Source organism: Coregonus clupeaformis, unplaced genomic scaffold (assembly GCF_020615455.1).
Source record: "Coregonus clupeaformis isolate EN_2021a unplaced genomic scaffold, ASM2061545v1 scaf0324, whole genome shotgun sequence".
In the NCBI taxonomy this organism is placed as follows: Eukaryota; Metazoa; Chordata; class Actinopteri; order Salmoniformes; family Salmonidae; genus Coregonus; species Coregonus clupeaformis.
The window spans coordinates 263,930-283,623 of record NW_025533779.1 but is presented as its reverse complement, the minus strand read 5'-3'; the positions used below and the strand labels follow the sequence as shown (position 1 = coordinate 283,623).

Below are 19,694 nucleotides of genomic sequence, written 5' to 3'. Positions count from 1 at the left end.
CCACCCAGACAGATTGCCAGCCAGACAGAGAGACAAACAGGCTGACAGACAGAGTGAGTAGTGCAGAGTGTAGGTTCCTACCTGTACATTTCATTAATAAATATACATGATACATTTAATATAATACATTGATCCAAAACACACTGGTCAACAGAACTGAATACACTGTTGTCAACAGAACTGAATACACTGTTCTCAACAGAACTGGACACCCTGTTCTCAACAGAACTGAATACACTGTTCTCAACAGAACTGGACACCCTGTTGTCAACAGAACTGGACACACTGTTGTCAACAGAACCGAACACACTGTTGTCAACAAAACCGAACACACTGTTGTCAACAGAACCGGACACACTGTTGTCAACAGAACTGAAGACACTGTTCTCAACAGAACTGAAGACACTTGTCAACAGAACTGGACACACTGTTTTTGCTCAACAGAACCGAACACACTGTTGTCAACAGAACCGAACACACTGTTGTCAACAAAACCGAACACACTGTTGTCAACAAAACCGAACACAATGTTGTCAACAGAACCGGACACACTGTTGTCAACAGAACCGGACACACTGTTGTCAACAGAACTGAACACACTGTTGTCAACAGAACTGAACACACTGATGTCAACAAATCAAATCAAATCAAATTTTATATGCCACATGCGCCGAATACAACAGTGTAGACATTACCGTGAAATGCTTACTTACAGCCCTTAACCAACAATGCATTTATTTTTTTATAAAAAAGTAAAATAAAACAACAACAACAAAAAAGTGTTGAGAAAAAAAAGAGCAGAAGTAAAATAAAATAACAGTAGGGAGGCTATATACAGGGGGGTACCGGTGCAGAGTCAATGTGCGGGGGCACCGGCTAGTTGAGGTAGTTGAGGTAATATGAACATGTGGGTAGAGTTAAAGTGACTATGCATAAATAATTAACAGAGTAGCAGCAGCGTAAAATATGGGGTGGGTGTGGGGGGGCTGTGCAAATAGTCCGGGTAGCCATGATTAGCTGTTCAGGAGTCTTATGGCTTGGGGGTAGAAGCTGTTGAGAAGCCTTTTGGACCTAAACTTGGCGCTCCGGTACCGATTGTCATGTGGTACCAGAGAAAACAGTCTATGACTAGGGTGGCTGGAGTCCTTGACAATTTTGAGGGCCTTCCTCTGACACCGCCTGGTATAGAGGTCCTGGATGGCAGGAAGCTTGGCCCCAGTGATGTACTGGGCCGTACGCACTACCCTCTGTAGTGCCTTGCGGTCGGAGGCCGAGCAGTTGCCATACCAGGCGGTGATGCAACCAGTCAGAATGCTCTCGATGGTGCAGCTGTAGAACTTTTTGAGGATCTGAGGACCCATGCCAAATCTTTTCAGTCTCCTGAGGGGGAATAGGCTTTGTCGTGCCCTCTTCACAACTGTCTTGGTGTGTGTGGACCATGATAGTTCGTTGGTGATGTGGCAACCAAGGAACTTGAAGCTCTCAACCTGTTCAACTACAGCCCCGTCGATGAGAATAGTCCACAATCATCTCCTTTGTCTTGGTCACGTTGAGGGAGAGGTTGTTATCCTGGCACCACACAGCCAGGTCTCTGACCTCCTCCCTATAGGCTGTCTCATCGTTGTCGGTGATCAGGCCTACCACTGTTGTGTCGTCGGCAAACTTAATGATGGTGTTGGAGTCGTGCCTGGCCATGCAGTCATGGGTGAACAGGGAGAACAGGAGGAGACTGAGCACGCACCCCTGAGGAGCCCCCGTGTTGAGGATCAGCGTGGCAGATGTGTTGTTACCTACCCTTACCACCTGGGGGCGGCCCGTCAGGAAGTCCAGGATCCAGTTGCAGAGGGAGGTGTTTAGTCCCAGGATCCTTAGCTTAGTGATTAGCTTTGAGGGCACTATGGTGTTGAACGCTGAGCTGTAGTCAATGAATAGCATTCTCACGTAGGTGTTCCTCTTGTCCAGGTGGGAAAGGGCAGTGTGGAGTGCAATAGAGATTGCATCATCTGTGGATCTGTTGGGGTGGTATGCAAATTGGAGTGGGTCTAGGGTTTCTGGGATAATGGTGTTGATGTGAGCCATGACCAGCCTTTCAAAGCACTTCATGGCTACAGACGTCAGTGCTACGGGTCGGTAGTCATTTAGGCAGGTTACCTTAGTGTCCTTGGGCACGGGGACTATGGTGGTCTGCTTGAAACATGTTGGTATGACAGACTCAGTAAGGGACATGTTGAAAATGTTAGTGAAGACACTTGCCAGTTGGTCAGCACATGCGCGGAGTACACGTCCTGGTAATCCATCTGGCCCTGAGGCCTTGTGAATGTTGACCTGCTTAAAATTCTCACTCACATCGGCTACGGAGAGCGTGATCACATAGTCATCCGGAACAGCTGGTGCTCTCATGCATGCTTCAGTGTTGCTTGCCTCGAAGCGAGCATAGAAGTGGTTTAGCTCGTCTGGAAGTCTTGTGTCACTGGGAAGCTTGCGGCTGCGCTTCCCTTTGTGGTCTGTAATAGTTTTCAAGCCCTGTCACATCCGACGAGCGTCAGAGACGGTGTAGTACTGAACTGAACACACTGTTGTCAACAGAACTGAACACACTGTTCTCAACAGAACTGGACAAACTGTTCTCAACAAAACTGGACACACTGTTCTCAACAGAACCGAACACACTTTTGTCAACAGAAGTGGACAACTGTTGTCAACAGAAGTAGACACTGTTGTCAACAGAACTGGACAAACTGTTGTCAACAGAACTGAATACACGGTTGTCAACAAAACTGAACACACTGTTGTCAACAAAACTGGACACACTGTTGTCAACAGAACTGAAGACACTGTTGTCAACAAAACTGAAGACACTGTTCTCAACAGAACCGGACACACTGTTCTCAACAGAACTGAACACACTGTTGTCAACAGAACTGGACACACTGTTCTCAACAGAACCGGACACACTGTTGTCAACAGAACCGGACACACTGTTCTCAACAGAACCGAACACACTGTTGTCAACAGAACTGGACACACTGTTGTCAACAGAACTGAATACACTGTTGTCAACAGAACTGGACACACTGTTGTCAACAGAACCGGACACACTGTTCTCAACAGAACCGAACACACTGTTGTCAACAGAACTGGACACACTGTTGTCAACAGAACTGAATACACTGTTGTCAACAGAACTGGACACACTGTTGTCAACAAAACTGAAGACACTGTTGTCAACAGAACCGAACACACTGTTGTCAACAGAACTGAAGACACTGTTGTCAACAAAACTGAACACACTGTTCTCAACAGAACTGAATACACTGTTGTCAACAGAACTGGACACAATGTTGTCAACAGAACCGGACACACTGTTGTCAACAAAACTGGACACACTGTTGTCAACAGAACTGGATACGCTGTTGTCAACAGAACTGAACACACTGTTGTCAACAGAACTGGACACACTGTTCTCAACAGAACTGGACACACTGTTCTCGACAGAACTGGACACACTGTTGTCAACAGAACTGAACACACTGTTGTCAACAGAACTGAACACACTGTTGTCAACAAAACTGAACACCCTGTTGTCAACAGAACTGGACACCCTGTTGTCAACAGAACTGGACACCCTGTTCTCAACATAACTGAACACCCTGTTGTCAACAGAACTGGACACCCTGTTGTCAACAGAACTGGACACCCTGTTCTCAACATAACTGAAGACACTGTTGTCAACAGAACTGTACACTGTACAGTTCATATGTATAATATGATGTCCAGCCTTGATATTTAGCTTCACAATGAAGTGTTCTATCGTTTTCTTTTCAGGACAACCAGGGCTACAAGTCACAAAACACAAAGAATTGACATAAACAGTTGCATTCATGAGTTTTATTGACAAATGTCAATCAAAAAAACAAGGGCCACCAAGCAAAAACCTGATAAAAATGAATTTATAAGAATTCTTTAAGTACAGAAATAGTTTGCTCAGTGACAACTGTGTGGAGTTTGGAGTTTGTGACAGCAACTATGTGAGCTTATTCCAGTTTTATAGACACTATGTCCTGGGATTTCCTGGGATCTCTGTAGATGGACCCCTTACCTTCTAATGACTCAGTATTATAGACACTATGTCCTGGGATTTCCTGGGATCTCTGTAGAAGGACCCCTTACCTTCTAATGACTCAGTTTTATAGACACTATGTCCTGGGATTTCCTGTCTTCTATGTAGAAGGACCCCTTACCTTCTAATGACTCAGTTTTATAGACACTATGTCCTGGGATTTCCTGGGATCTCTGTAGAAGGACCCCTTACCTTCTAATGACTCAGTTTTATAGACACTATGTCCTGGGATTTCCTGGGATCTCTGTAGAAGGACCCCTTACCTTCTAATGACTCAGTTTTATAGACACTATGTCCTGGGATTTCCTGGGATCTCTGTAGAAGGACCCCTTACCTTCTAATGACTCAGTTTTATAGACACTATGTCCTGGGATTTCCTGGGATCTCTGTAGAAGGACCCCTTACCTTCTAATGACTCAGTTTTATAGACACTATGTCCTGGGATTTCCTGGGATCTCTGTAGAAGGACCCCTTACCTTCTAATGACTCAGTTTTATAGACACTATGTCCTGGGATTTCCTGGGATCTCTGTAGATGCTCCTTACCTTCTAACTACTCCTGTGGCTTGTGAGTCATAGAGCAAAACATATTACATGTACATGTTCGTGAGAGTCTCAGCTCTGATGCATATATCTTAAATGGAGATAACATGTATTATTTTGAACATAAAGTATAAATACATTATGGTATTACAGTATATAGTATAATACAGTAAATTATGGGGGATGGGAGGTGAGGTGCATTATGGGGGTCGGGAGGTGCATTATGGGAAAGGAGCGGTGAGGTGCATTATGGGGGATGGGAGGTGCATTACGGGGAATGAGAGGTGAGATGCATTATGGGGGATGGGAGGTACATTATGGGGGATGGGAGGTGCATTATGGGGATGGGAGGTGAGGTGCATTATGGGGGATGGGAGGTGAGGTGCATTATGGGGGATGGGAAGTGAGGTGCATTATGGGGGATGGAAGGTGAGGTGTATTATGGGAGATGGAAGGTGAGGTGTATTATGGGGGATGGGAGGTGAGGTGCATTATGGGGGATGGGAGGTGAAGTGCATTATGGGGGTGGGAGGTGCATTATGGGGGATGGGAGGTGAGGTGCATTATGGGAGATGGGAGGTGAGGTGCATTATGGGGGATGGGAGGTGAGGTGTATTATGGGGGATGGGAGGTGAGGTGCATTATGAGGGAAGGAAGGTGCATTATGGGGGAAGGAAGTTGCATTATGATGGATGGGAGATGCAAAATGCATCATGATATTTTACCCAAAAAATATCTTGAAATAAGATAAATTACTTGTATTATGCATTTCTGGGGGGGTTAAAATGAGACAAATGTTCTGCCAATGAGGTTAGCCAATTTATCTTGGTAAGAAAAAAAAATCATTTTAAGTGAATTATCACTCAATATATGAAAATAAAAATCTTGATTCAAGATATTTAGGCTTGCTTAGAAATCACTTTTTGCAGTGTAACTTCAATGTTTTTGAGGGTTTTACATGGCATTGTAGATTTTAGCTGTATATATGATATACTTGGGATGTTTTCAGCGTATTTTTTACGATTTCAGACAATGCGATTAACTGCAAAAAAAAAAGAATTGCACTAAAACTCGAGTTAACTCATCAACTTTGACAGCCCTAATAATAATAATACACTAATATACACTGAGTTTGCAAAACATTAAGAACACCTGCTCTTTCCATGACATCGACTGACCAGTTGCATCCAGGTGAAAGCTAAGATCCCTTATTGATGTCATTTGTTAAATCCACTTCAACCAGTGTAGATGAAGGGGAGGAGACGGGTTAAATAATGATTTTTTAGCCTTGAGCCAATTGAGACATGGATTGTGTATGTGTGCCATTCAGAGGGTGAATGGGCAAGAAAAAATATTTAAGTGCCTTTGAACGGGGTATGCTAGTAGGCACCAGGCGCACCGGTTTGTGTCAAGAATTGCAACACTGCTGGGTTTTTCACACTCAACAGTTTCCTGTGTGTATCAAGAATGGTCCACTACTCAAAGGACATCACGCCAACTTGAAATAACTGTGGGAAGCATTGGAGTCAACATGGGCCAACATCCCTGTGGAATGCTTTCGACACCTTGTAGAGTCCATGCCCCAGCGAATTGAGGCTGTTATATAAAAAAAATAAAAAAATAAAAAAATAAATAATAATAAAAAAAAGGCCATTTAGCAGACGCTTTTATCCAAAGCGACTTACAGTCATGCGTGCATACATTTTTGTGTATGGGTGGTCCCGGGGATCGAACCCACTACCTTGGCGTTACAAGCGCCGTGCTCTACCAGTTGAGCTACAGAGGACCAAAGGGAGGGATGAGGGGTGCAACTCAATATTAGGAAGGTGTTATGAGGGCAAAAGGGGGGGATGGGGTTATGAGGGCAAAAGGGGGGATGGGGGGTGCAACTCAATATTAGGAAGGTGTTATGAGGGCAAAAGGGGGGATGAGGGGTGCAACTCAATATTAGGAAGGTGTTATGAGGGCAAAAGGGGGGGATGAGGATGGAAGGAGTTCTTAATGTTTGGTACATTCTAACCCTAACCCATTCAGTGTATAATATAACAATATGACCTCCTGCTCCTGGGATCATTCTAGAGGATCCCCACAGGCTCAAAATCTGTTTTATCTCTAGAGGGTCCCCACAGGCTCATTCTGTCTGGCCGTTATCTCTAGAGGATCCCCACAGGCTCATTCTGTCTGGCCGTTATCTCTAGAGGATCCCCACAGGCTCATTCTGTCTGGCCGTTATCTCTAGAGGATCCCCACAGGCTCAACATCTGTTTATCTCTAGAGGATCCCCACAGGCTCATTCTGTCTGGCCGTTATCTCTAGAGGATCCCCACAGGCTCATTCTGTCTGGCCGTTATCTCTAGAGGATCCCCACAGGCTCAACATCTGTTTATCTCTAGAGGATCCCCACAGGCTCATTCTGTCTGGCCGTTATCTCTAGAGGATCCCCACAGGCTCATTCTGTCTGGCCGTTATCTCTAGAGGATCCCCACAGGCTCAACATCTGTTTCATCTCTAGAGGATCCCCACAGGCTCATTCTGTCTGGCCGTTATCTCTAGAGGATCCCCACAGGCTCAACATCTGTAATGTAACTTCAAAATTATACATTAATTTGTTCAGTACGTAATTTTTGTTTACCTGAGAAAAATGGAGCCCCAACATGTATTCATTTGAACATAGAGTACCAGTACATTATGGTATTACAATATATAGTATACATAGAGTACATTATGTGGGAATGGAGGTGCATTATGGGTGATGGAGGGTGAGATGCATTATGGGGGATGGGAGGTGAGGTGCATTATGGGGATGGAGGGTGAGGTGCATTATGGGGATGGGAGGTGAGGTGCATTATGGGTGATGGTGGGTAAGGTGCATTATGGGGGATGGGAGGTGAGGGGCATTATAGGGGATGGAAGATGAGGTGCATTATGGGGGATGGGAGGTGAGGTGTATTATGGGTGATGGTGGGTAAGGTGCATTATGGGGGATGGGAGGTGAGGGGCATTATAGGGGATGGAAGATGAGGTGCATTATGGGGGATGGGAGGTGCATTATGGGGGATGGGAGGTGCATTCTCGGGGATTGGAGGTGCATTATGGGGGATGGGAGGTGCATTATGGGGATGGAGGGTGAGGTGCATTATGAGGATGGGAGGTGAGGTGCATTATGGGTGATGGTGGGTAAGGTGCATTATGGGGGATGGGAGGTGAGGGGCATTATAGGGGATGGAAGATGAGGTGCATTATGGGGGATGGGAGGTGCATTCTGGGGGATTGGAGGTGCATTATGGGGGATGGGAGGTGCATTATGGGGGATGGAGGTGCATTATGGGGGATGGGAGGTGAGCACAGGAGGTTGGTAGTACCTTAATTGGGGACCACAGGCTCGTGGTAATGGCTGGAGTGGAATTATTGGAATGGTATCAAATACATCAAACACATGGTTTGATGCCATTCCATTTGCTCCGTTCCAGCCATTATTATGAGCCGTCCTCCCCTCAGCAGCCTCCACTGAAGATGAGCTGCATTATGGGGGATGTGAGGTGTGGGGGAGTCATAGAGAATGATAGAGATCTCTAGTGGCCAAAAGGCTGTATTACCATGGCCAGCGCCATTGATGGATTCAACCATTTCAATGTAGTCAACTGGGTGGGACTTCCAACTTTATTGGCTGATCCCTCCTGATGAACCTGTTGGAGTCATGTTTAACCGGGTCATCAGGAGGGATCAGTCAATCGTTTTAAGAAGAGAATGTACTACTTCAAAATGCCCATGCTGTGCCAGACGATATAATGTCACAGATACAAAGATGAGTCCTCTATCTCTCTCTATGGGGGGAGCTGACATCTCGTGAGTCCGTCCAGTTCAGGTTTTTCAACAGGAAGTGATGTAACAGTTGCCATGTGGTCGCTAGAGGAGAAGTTTTTGCTGCACCATTTTCTTCCTCCAAAAACAGGAACGCCGTTTCCCACGAGGCCACAGGGCTGGGGGAGGGGCATGTGAGGGTTGTGGGTTTTGTAGTCTAGCCCACATTGACTCCCAGCCCCACCTGCACACAGATATGCTACGGTAAGTACACTCCATCACCACTTACACAACCAAAACAACAACACCAACCCCCACCTGCAGTTTGTCACCACGGTGATTAACGAAGGCTCCCATCAGTAGTGTAGCGGGGAGAGGAGACAGACTCTTCTCCAGTACCCCTCCAATAATACACCTACTGTTAACCATACCTACACACACACAGACACACACACACACAGACACACACAGAAACACACACACACACACACACACACACACACACACACACACAGACACACACACACACACACACACACAGACACACACACACACACACACACACACACACACACACACAGACACAACTTTATTAGGCTGCAGTCAATATTTGTCATCAGAAATACATATTTACCAGTGGAGGCTGCTGAGGGGAAGAACACCATGTTAGTCTCTGGTAGTTAACTCTGAACACCATGTTAGTCTCTGGTAGTTAACTCTGAACACCATGTTAGTCTCTGGTAGTTAACTCTGAACACCATGTAAGTCTCTGGTAGTTAACTCTGAACACCATGTTAGCCTCTGGTAGTTAACTCTGAACACCATGTTAGTCTCTGGTAGTTAACTCTGAACACCATGTTAGTCTCTGGTAGTTAACTCTGAACACCATGTTAGCCTCTGGTAGTTAACTCTGAACACCATGTTAGCCTCTGGTAGTTAACTCTGAACACCATGTTAGTCTCTGGTAGTTAACTCTGAACACCATGTTAGCCTCTGGTAGTTAACTCTGAACACCATGTTAGTCTCTGGTAGTTAACTCTGAACACCATGTTAGTCTCTGGTAGTTAACTCTGAACACCATGTTAGTCTCTGGTAGTTAACTCTGAACACCATGTTAGTCTCTGGTAGTTAACTCTGAACACCATGTTAGTCTCTGGTAGTTAACTCTGAACACCATGTTAGTCTCTGGTAGTTAACTCTGAACACCATGTTAGTCTCTGGTAGTTAACTCTGAACACCATGTTAGTCTCTGGTAGTTAACTCTGAACACCATGTTAGTCTCTGGTAGTTAACTCTGAACACCATGTTAGTCTCTAGTAGTTAACTCTGAACACCATGTTAGTCTCTGGTAGTTAACTCTGAACACCACGTTAGCCTCTGGTAGTTAACTCTGAACACCATGTTAGTCTCTGGTAGTTAACTCTGAACACCATGTTAATCTCTGGTAGTTAACTCTGAACACCATGTTAGCCTCTGGTAGTTAACTCTGAACACCATGTTAGTCTCTGGTAGTTAACTCTGAACACCATGTTAGTCTCTGGTAGTTAACTCTGAACACCATGTTAGTCTCTGGTAGTTAACTCTGAACACCATGTTAGTCTCTAGTAGTTAACTCTGAACACCATGTTAGTCTCTGGTAGTTAACTCTGAACACCATGTTAGTCTCTGGTAGTTAACTCTGAACACCATGTTAGTATCTGGTAGTTAACTCTGAACACCATGTTAGTCTCTGGTAGTTAACTCTGAACACCATGTTAGTCTCTGGTAGTTAACTCTGAACACCATGTTAGTCTCTGGTAGTTAACTCTGAACACCATGTTAGTCTCTAGTAGTTAACTCTGAACACCATGTTAGTCTCTGGTAGTTAACTCTGAACACCATGTTAGTCTCTGGTAGTTAACTCTGAACACCATGTTAGCCTCTGGTAGTTAACTCTTAACACCATGTTAGTCTCTGGTAGTTAACTCTGAACACCATGTTAGTCCATGGTAGTTAACTCTGAACACCATGTTAGTCTCTGGTAGTTAACTCTGAACACCATGTTAGCCTCTGGTAGTTAACTCTGAACACCATGTTAGTCTCTGGTAGTTAACTCTGAACACCATGTTAGTCTCTAGTAGTTAACTCTGAACACCATGTTAGTCTCTGGTAGTTAACTCTGAACACCATGTTAGTCTCTGGTAGTTAACTCTGAACACCATGTTAGTCTCTAGTAGTTAACTCTGAACACCATGTTAGTCTCTGGTAGTTAACTCTGAACACCATGTTAGTCTCTGGTAGTTAACTCTGAACACCATGTTAGTCTCTGGTAGTTAACTCTGAACACCATGTTAGTCTCTGGTAGTTAACTCTGAACACCATGTTAGTCTCTGGTAGTTAACTCTGAACACCATGTTAGTATCTGGTAGTTAACTCTGAACACCATGTTAGTCTCTGGTAGTTAACTCTGAACACCATGTTAGTCTCTGGTAGTTAACTCTGAACACCATGTTAGTCTCTGGTAGTTAACTCTGAACACCATGTTAGCCTCTGGTAGTTAACTCCTGAACACCATGTTAGTCTCTGGTAGTTAACTCTGAACACCATGTTAGTCTCTGGTAGTTAACTCTGAACACCATGTTAGTCTCTGGTAGTTAACTCTGAACACCATGTTAGTCTCTGGTAGTTAACTCTGAACACCATGTTAGCCTCTGGTAGTTAACTCTGAACACCATGTTAGTCTCTGGTAGTTAACTCTGAACACCATGTTAGTCTCTGGTAGTTAACTCTGAACACCATGTTAGTATCTGGTAGTTAACTCTGAACACCATGTTCGTCTCTAGTAGTTAACTCTGAACACCATGTTAATCTCTGGTAGTTAACTCTGAACACCATGTTAGTCTCTGGTAGTTAACTCTGAACACCATGTTAGTATCTGGTAGTTAACTCTTAACACCATGTTAGTCTCTGGTAGTTAACTGTGAACACCATGTTAGTCTCTGGTAGTTAACTCTGAACACCATGTTAGTCTCTAGTAGTTAACTCTGAACACCATGTTAGTATCTGGTAGTTAACTCTGAACACCATGTTAGTGTCTAGTAGTTAACTCTGAACACCATGTTAGTCTCTGGTAGTTAACTCTGAACACCATGTTAGTCTCTAGTAGTTAACTCTGAACACCATGTTAGTATCTGGTAGTTAACTCTGAACACCATGTTAGTCTCTGGTAGTTAACTCTGAACACCATGTTAGTCTCTGGTAGTTAACTCTGAACACCATGTTAGTCTCTGGTAGTTAACTCTGAACACCATGTTAGTCTCTGGTAGTTAACTCTGAACACCATGTTAGTCTCTGGTAGTTAACTCTGAACACCATGTTAGTCTCTGGTAGTTAACTCTGAACACCATGTTAGTCTCTAGTAGTTAACTCTGAACACCATGTTAGTCTCTGGTAGTTAACTCTGAACACCATGTTAGTCTCTAGTAGTTAACTCTGAACACCATGTTAGCCTCTGGTAGTTAACTCTGAACACCATGTTAGTCTCTGGTAGTTAACTTTGAACACCATGTTAGTCTCTGGTAGTTAACTCTGAACACCATGTTAGTCTCTGGTAGTTAACTCTGAACACCATGTTAGTCTCTGGTAGTTAACTCTGAACACCATGTTAGCCTCTGGTAGTTAACTCTTAACACCATGTTAGTCTCTGGTAGTTAACTCTGAACACCATGTTAGTCCATGGTAGTTAACTCTGAACACCATGTTAGTCTCTGGTAGTTAACTCTGAACACCATGTTAGTCTCTAGTAGTTAACTCTGAACACCATGTTAGCCTCTGGTAGTTAACTCTGAACACCATGTTAGTCTCTGGTAGTTAACTCTGAACACCATGTTAGTCTCTAGTAGTTAACTCTGAACACCATGTTAGCCTCTGGTAGTTAACTCTTAACACCATGTTAGTCTCTGGTAGTTAACTCTGAACACCATGTTAGTCCATGGTAGTTAACTCTGAACACCATGTTAGTCTCTGGTAGTTAACTCTGAACACCATGTTAGTCTCTAGTAGTTAACTCTGAACACCATGTTAGTCTCTGGTAGTTAACTCTGAACACCATGTTAGTCTCTGGTAGTTAACTCTGAACACCATGTTAGTCTCTAGTAGTTAACTCTGAACACCATGTTAGTCTCTGGTAGTTAACTCTGAACACCATGTTAGTCTCTGGTAGTTAACTCTGAACACCATGTTAGTCTCTGGTAGTTAACTCTGAACACCATGTTAGTCTCTGGTAGTTAACTCTGAACACCATGTTAGTCTCTGGTAGTTAACTCTGAACACCATGTTAGTATCTGGTAGTTAACTCTGAACACCATGTTAGTCTCTGGTAGTTAACTCTGAACACCATGTTAGTCTCTGGTAGTTAACTCTGAACACCATGTTAGTCTCTGGTAGTTAACTCTGAACACCATGTTAGCCTCTGGTAGTTAACTCTGAACACCATGTTAGTCTCTGGTAGTTAACTCTGAACACCATGTTAGTCTCTGGTAGTTAACTCTGAACACCATGTTAGTCTCTGGTAGTTAACTCTGAACACCATGTTAGTCTCTGGTAGTTAACTCTGAACACCATGTTAGCCTCTGGTAGTTAACTCTGAACACCATGTTAGTCTCTGGTAGTTAACTCTGAACACCATGTTAGTCTCTGGTAGTTAACTCTGAACACCATGTTAGTATCTGGTAGTTAACTCTGAACACCATGTTAGTCTCTAGTAGTTAACTCTGAACACCATGTTAGTCTCTGGTAGTTAACTCTGAACACCATGTTAGTCTCTGGTAGTTAACTCTGAACACCATGTTAGTATCTGGTAGTTAACTCTGAACACCATGTTAGTCTCTGGTAGTAAACTCTGAACACCATGTTAGTCTCTGGTTGTTAACTCTGAACACCATGTTAGTCTCTAGTAGTTAACTCTGAACACCATGTTAGTATCTGGTAGTTAACTCTGAACACCATGTTAGTCTCTAGTAGTTAACTCTGAACACCATGTTAGTCTCTGGTAGTTAACTCTGAACACCATGTTAGTCTCTAGTAGTTAACTCTGAACACCATGTTAGTCTCTGGTAGTTAACTCTGAACACCATGTTAGTCTCTAGTAGTTAACTCTGAACACCATGTTAGTCTCTGGTAGTTAACTCTGAACACCATGTTAGTCTCTAGTAGTTAACTCTGAACACCATGTTAGTATCTGGTAGTTAACTCTGAACACCATGTTAGTCTCTGGTAGTTAACTCTGAACACCATGTTAGTCTCTGGTAGTTAACTCTGAACACCATGTTAGTCTCTAGTAGTTAACTCTGAACACCATGTTAGTCTCTGGTAGTTAACTCTGAACACCGTGTTAGTCTCTAGTAGTTAACTCTGAACACCATGTTAGTATCTGGTAGTTAACTCTGAACACCATGTTAGTCTCTGGTAGTTAACTTTGAACACCATGTTAGTCTCTGGTAGTTAACTCTGAACACCATGTTAGTCTCTGGTAGTTAACTCTGAACACCATGTTAGTCTCTGGTAGTTAACTCTGAACACCATGTTAGCCTCTGGTAGTTAACTCTTAACACCATGTTAGTCTCTGGTAGTTAACTCTGAACACCATGTTAGTCCATGGTAGTTAACTCTGAACACCATGTTAGTCTCTGGTAGTTAACTCTGAACACCATGTTAGTCTCTAGTAGTTAACTCTGAACACCATGTTAGCCTCTGGTAGTTAACTCTGAACACCATGTTAGTCTCTGGTAGTTAACTCTGAACACCATGTTAGTCTCTAGTAGTTAACTCTGAACACCATGTTAGCCTCTGGTAGTTAACTCTTAACACCATGTTAGTCTCTGGTAGTTAACTCTGAACACCATGTTAGTCCATGGTAGTTAACTCTGAACACCATGTTAGTCTCTGGTAGTTAACTCTGAACACCATGTTAGTCTCTAGTAGTTAACTCTGAACACCATGTTAGTCTCTGGTAGTTAACTCTGAACACCATGTTAGTCTCTGGTAGTTAACTCTGAACACCATGTTAGTCTCTAGTAGTTAACTCTGAACACCATGTTAGTCTCTGGTAGTTAACTCTGAACACCATGTTAGTCTCTGGTAGTTAACTCTGAACACCATGTTAGTCTCTGGTAGTTAACTCTGAACACCATGTTAGTCTCTGGTAGTTAACTCTGAACACCATGTTAGTCTCTGATAGTTAACTCTGAACACCATGTTAGTATCTGGTAGTTAACTCTGAACACCATGTTAGTCTCTGGTAGTTAACTCTGAACACCATGTTAGTCTCTGGTAGTTAACTCTGAACACCATGTTAGTCTCTGGTAGTTAACTCTGAACACCATGTTAGCCTCTGGTAGTTAACTCTGAACACCATGTTAGTCTCTGGTAGTTAACTCTGAACACCATGTTAGTCTCTGGTAGTTAACTCTGAACACCATGTTAGTCTCTGGTAGTTAACTCTGAACACCATGTTAGTCTCTGGTAGTTAACTCTGAACACCATGTTAGCCTCTGGTAGTTAACTCTGAACACCATGTTAGTCTCTGGTAGTTAACTCTGAACACCATGTTAGTCTCTGGTAGTTAACTCTGAACACCATGTTAGTATCTGGTAGTTAACTCTGAACACCATGTTAGTCTCTAGTAGTTAACTCTGAACACCATGTTAGTCTCTGGTAGTTAACTCTGAACACCATGTTAGTCTCTGGTAGTTAACTCTGAACACCATGTTAGTATCTGGTAGTTAACTCTGAACACCATGTTAGTCTCTGGTAGTTAACTCTTAACACCATGTTAGTCTCTGGTAGTTAACTCTGAACACCATGTTAGTCTCTGGTAGTTAACTATGAACACCATGTTAGTCTCTAGTAGTTAACTCTGAACACCATGTTAGTATCTGGTAGTTAACTCTGAACACCATGTTAGTCTCTAGTAGTTAACTCTGAACACCATGTTAGTCTCTGGTAGTTAACTCTGAACACCATGTTAGTCTCTAGTAGTTAACTCTGAACACCATGTTAGTATCTGGTAGTTAACTCTGAACACCATGTTAGTCTCTAGTAGTTAACTCTGAACACCATGTTAGTCTCTGGTAGTTAACTCTGAACACCATGTTAGTCTCTGGTAGTTAACTCTGAACACCATGTTAGTCTCTGGTAGTTAACTCTGAACACCATGTTAGTCTCTAGTAGTTAACTCTGAACACCATGTTAGTCTCTGGTAGTTAACTCTGAACACCATGTTAGTCTCTAGTAGTTAACTCTGAACACCATGTTAGTATCTGGTAGTTAACTCTGAACACCATGTTAGTCTCTGGTAGTTAACTTTGAACACCATGTTAGTCTCTGGTAGTTAACTCTGAACACCATGTTAGTCTCTGGTAGTTAACTCTGAACACCATGTTAGTCTCTGGTAGTTAACTCTGAACACCATGTTAGCCTCTGGTAGTTAACTCTTAACACCATGTTAGTCTCTGGTAGTTAACTCTGAACACCATGTTAGTCCATGGTAGTTAACTCTGAACACCATGTTAGTCTCTGGTAGTTAACTCTGAACACCATGTTAGTCTCTAGTAGTTAACTCTGAACACCATGTTAGCCTCTGGTAGTTAACTCTGAACACCATGTTAGTCTCTGGTAGTTAACTCTGAACACCATGTTAGTCTCTAGTAGTTAACTCTGAACACCATGTTAGCCTCTGGTAGTTAACTCTTAACACCATGTTAGTCTCTGGTAGTTAACTCTGAACACCATGTTAGTCCATGGTAGTTAACTCTGAACACCATGTTAGTCTCTGGTAGTTAACTCTGAACACCATGTTAGTCTCTAGTAGTTAACTCTGAACACCATGTTAGTCTCTGGTAGTTAACTCTGAACACCATGTTAGTCTCTGGTAGTTAACTCTGAACACCATGTTAGTCTCTAGTAGTTAACTCTGAACACCATGTTAGTCTCTGGTAGTTAACTCTGAACACCATGTTAGTCTCTGGTAGTTAACTCTGAACACCATGTTAGTCTCTGGTAGTTAACTCTGAACACCATGTTAGTCTCTGGTAGTTAACTCTGAACACCATGTTAGTCTCTGGTAGTTAACTCTGAACACCATGTTAGTATCTGGTAGTTAACTCTGAACACCATGTTAGTCTCTGGTAGTTAACTCTGAACACCATGTTAGTCTCTGGTAGTTAACTCTGAACACCATGTTAGTCTCTGGTAGTTAACTCCTGAACACCATGTTAGCCTCTGGTAGTTAACTCTGAACACCATGTTAGTCTCTGGTAGTTAACTCTGAACACCATGTTAGTCTCTGGTAGTTAACTCTGAACACCATGTTAGTCTCTGGTAGTTAACTCTGAACACCATGTTAGTCTCTGGTAGTTAACTCTGAACACCATGTTAGCCTCTGGTAGTTAACTCTGAACACCATGTTAGTCTCTGGTAGTTAACTCTGAACACCATGTTAGTCTCTAGTAGTTAACTCTGAACACCATGTTAGTCTCTGGTAGTTAACTCTGAACACCATGTTAGTCTCTAGTAGTTAACTCTGAACACCATGTTAGTATCTGGTAGTTAACTCTGAACACCATGTTAGTCTCTAGTAGTTAACTCTGAACACCATGTTAGTCTCTGGTAGTTAACTCTGAACACCATGTTAGTCTCTAGTAGTTAACTCTGAACACCATGTTAGTATCTGGTAGTTAACTCTGAACACCATGTTAGTCTCTGGTAGTTAACTCTGAACACCATGTTAGTCTCTGGTAGTTAACTCTGAACACCATGTTAGTCTCTGGTAGTTAACTCTGAACACCATGTTAGTCTCTGGTAGTTAACTCTGAACACCATGTTAGCCTCTGGTAGTTAACTCTTAACACCATGTTAGTCTCTGGTAGTTAACTCTGAACACCATGTTAGTCCATGGTAGTTAACTCTGAACACCATGTTAGTCTCTGGTAGTTAACTCTGAACACCATGTTAGTCTCTAGTAGTTAACTCTGAACACCATGTTAGCCTCTGGTAGTTAACTCTGAACACCATGTTAGTCTCTGGTAGTTAACTCTGAACACCATGTTAGCCTCTGGTAGTTAACTCTGAACACCATGTTAGCCTCTGGTAGTTAACTCTGAACACCATGTTAGTCTCTGGTAGTTAACTCTGAACACCATGTTAGCCTCTGGTAGTTAACTCTGAACACCATGTTAGCCTCTGGTAGTTAACTCTGAACACCATGTTAGCCTCTGGTAGTTAACTCTGAACACCATGTTAGTCTCTAGTAGTTAACTCTGAACACCATGTTAGCCTCTGGTAGTTAACTCTGAACACCATGTTAGTCTCTGGTAGTTAACTCTGAACACCATGTTAGCCTCTGGTAGTTAACTCTGAACACCATGTTAGTCTCTAGTAGTTAACTCCTGAACACCATGTTAGCCTCTGGTAGTTAACTCTGAACACCATGTTAGTCTCTGGTAGTTAACTCTGAACACCATGTTAGCCTCTGGTAGTTAACTCTTAACACCATGTTAGTCTCTGGTAGTTAACTCTGAACACCATGTTAGTCTCTGGTAGTTAACTCTGAACACCATGTTAGCCTCTGGTAGTTAACTCTGAACACCATGTTAGTCTCTAGTAGTTAACTCTGAACACCATGTTAGTCCATGGTAGTTAACTCTGAACACCATGTTAGTCTCTGGTAGTTAACTCTGAACACCATGTTAGCCTCTGGTAGTTAACTCTGAACACCATGTTAGTCTCTGGTAGTTAACTCTGAACACCATGTTAGTCTCTGGTAGTTAACTCTGAACACCATGTTAGTATCTGGTAGTTAACTCTGAACACCATGTTAGTCTCTAGTAGTTAACTCTGAACACCATGTTAGTCTCTGGTAGTTAACTCTGAACACCATGTTAGTCTCTGGTAGTTAACTCTGAACACCATGTTAGTATCTGGTAGTTAACTCTGAACACCATGTTAGTCTCTGGTAGTTAACTCTTAACACCATGTTAGTCTCTGGTAGTTAACTCTGAACACCATGTTAGTCTCTGGTAGTTAACTCTGAACACCATGTTAGTCTCTAGTAGTTAACTCTGAACACCATGTTAGTATCTGGTAGTTAACTCTGAACACCATGTTAGTCTCTAGTAGTTAACTCTGAACACCATGTTAGTCTCTGGTAGTTAACTCTGAACACCATGTTAGTCTCTGGTAGTTAACTCTGAACACCATGTTAGTCTCTGGTAGTTAACTCTGAACACCATGTTAGTCTCTGGTAGTTAACTCTGAACACCATGTTAGTCTCTGGTAGTTAACTCTGAACACCATGTTAGTCTCTGGTAGTTAACTCTGAACACCATGTTAGTATCTGGTAGTTAACTCTGAACACCATGTTAGCCTCTGGTAATTACCTCTGAACACCATGTTAGCCTCTGGTAGTTAACTCTGAACACCATGTTAGTCTCTGGTAGTTAACTCTGAACACCATGTTAGTATCTGGTAGTTAACTCTGAACACCATGTTAGCCTCTGGTAATTACCTCTGAACACCATGTTAGTCTCTGGTAGTTAACTCTGAACACCATGTTAGTCTCTGGTAGTTAACTCTGAACACCATGTTAGTCTCTGGTAGTTAACTCTGAACACCATGTTAGTCTCTGGTAGTTAACTCTGAACACCATGTTAGCCTCTGGTAATTACCTCTGAACACCATGTTAGTATCTGGTAGTTAACTCTGAACACCATGTTAGTCTCTGGTAGTTAACTCTGAACACCATGTTAGTCTCTGGTAGTTAACTCTGAACACCATGTTAGTCTCTGGTAGTTAACTCTGAACACCATGTTAGTCCATGGTAGTTAACTCTGAACACCATGTTAGTATCTGGTAGTTAACTCTGAACACCATGTTAGTCTCTGGTAGTTAACTCTGAACACCATGTTAGCCTCTGGTAGTTAACTCTGAACACCATGTTAGCCTCTGGTAGTTAACTCTGAACACCATGTTAGTCTCTGGTAGTTAACTCTTAACACCATGTTAGTCTCTGGTAGTTAACTCTGAACACCATGTTAGTCTCTGGTAATTACCTCTGAACACCATGTTAGCCTCTGGTAGTTCCATCTGGTACCCGAAGGAGGCCGTCGTCTCCTGGGTCCTCGTACTGGCCTCAAACTCTACCCCCACCTGGATCTACACACACACACACACACACACACACACACACACACACA

At 42.8% G+C, this 19,694-nt stretch overlaps 1 protein-coding gene across 1 annotated transcript in view; it reads right to left on the bottom strand.

Annotated features, from left to right (window-relative positions):
• Positions 1-8,113: 8,113 nt before the first annotated feature.
• si:dkey-71l1.1 (uncharacterized protein LOC569883 homolog) overlaps positions 8,114-19,694 on the bottom strand; it is a 32,275-nt gene continuing 20,694 nt past the window's right edge. Inside the window, exons 9-11 of the mRNA XM_041871391.2 lie at positions 19,551-19,653; positions 8,782-8,894; positions 8,114-8,707 (exon numbers count right to left, since the gene is read on the bottom strand). Of these exons, the coding sequence (XP_041727325.1) occupies positions 8,681-8,707; positions 8,782-8,894; positions 19,551-19,653 (243 nt within the window). The 3' untranslated portion in view covers positions 8,114-8,680. The remainder of the gene's footprint in view (positions 8,708-8,781; positions 8,895-19,550; positions 19,654-19,694) is intronic.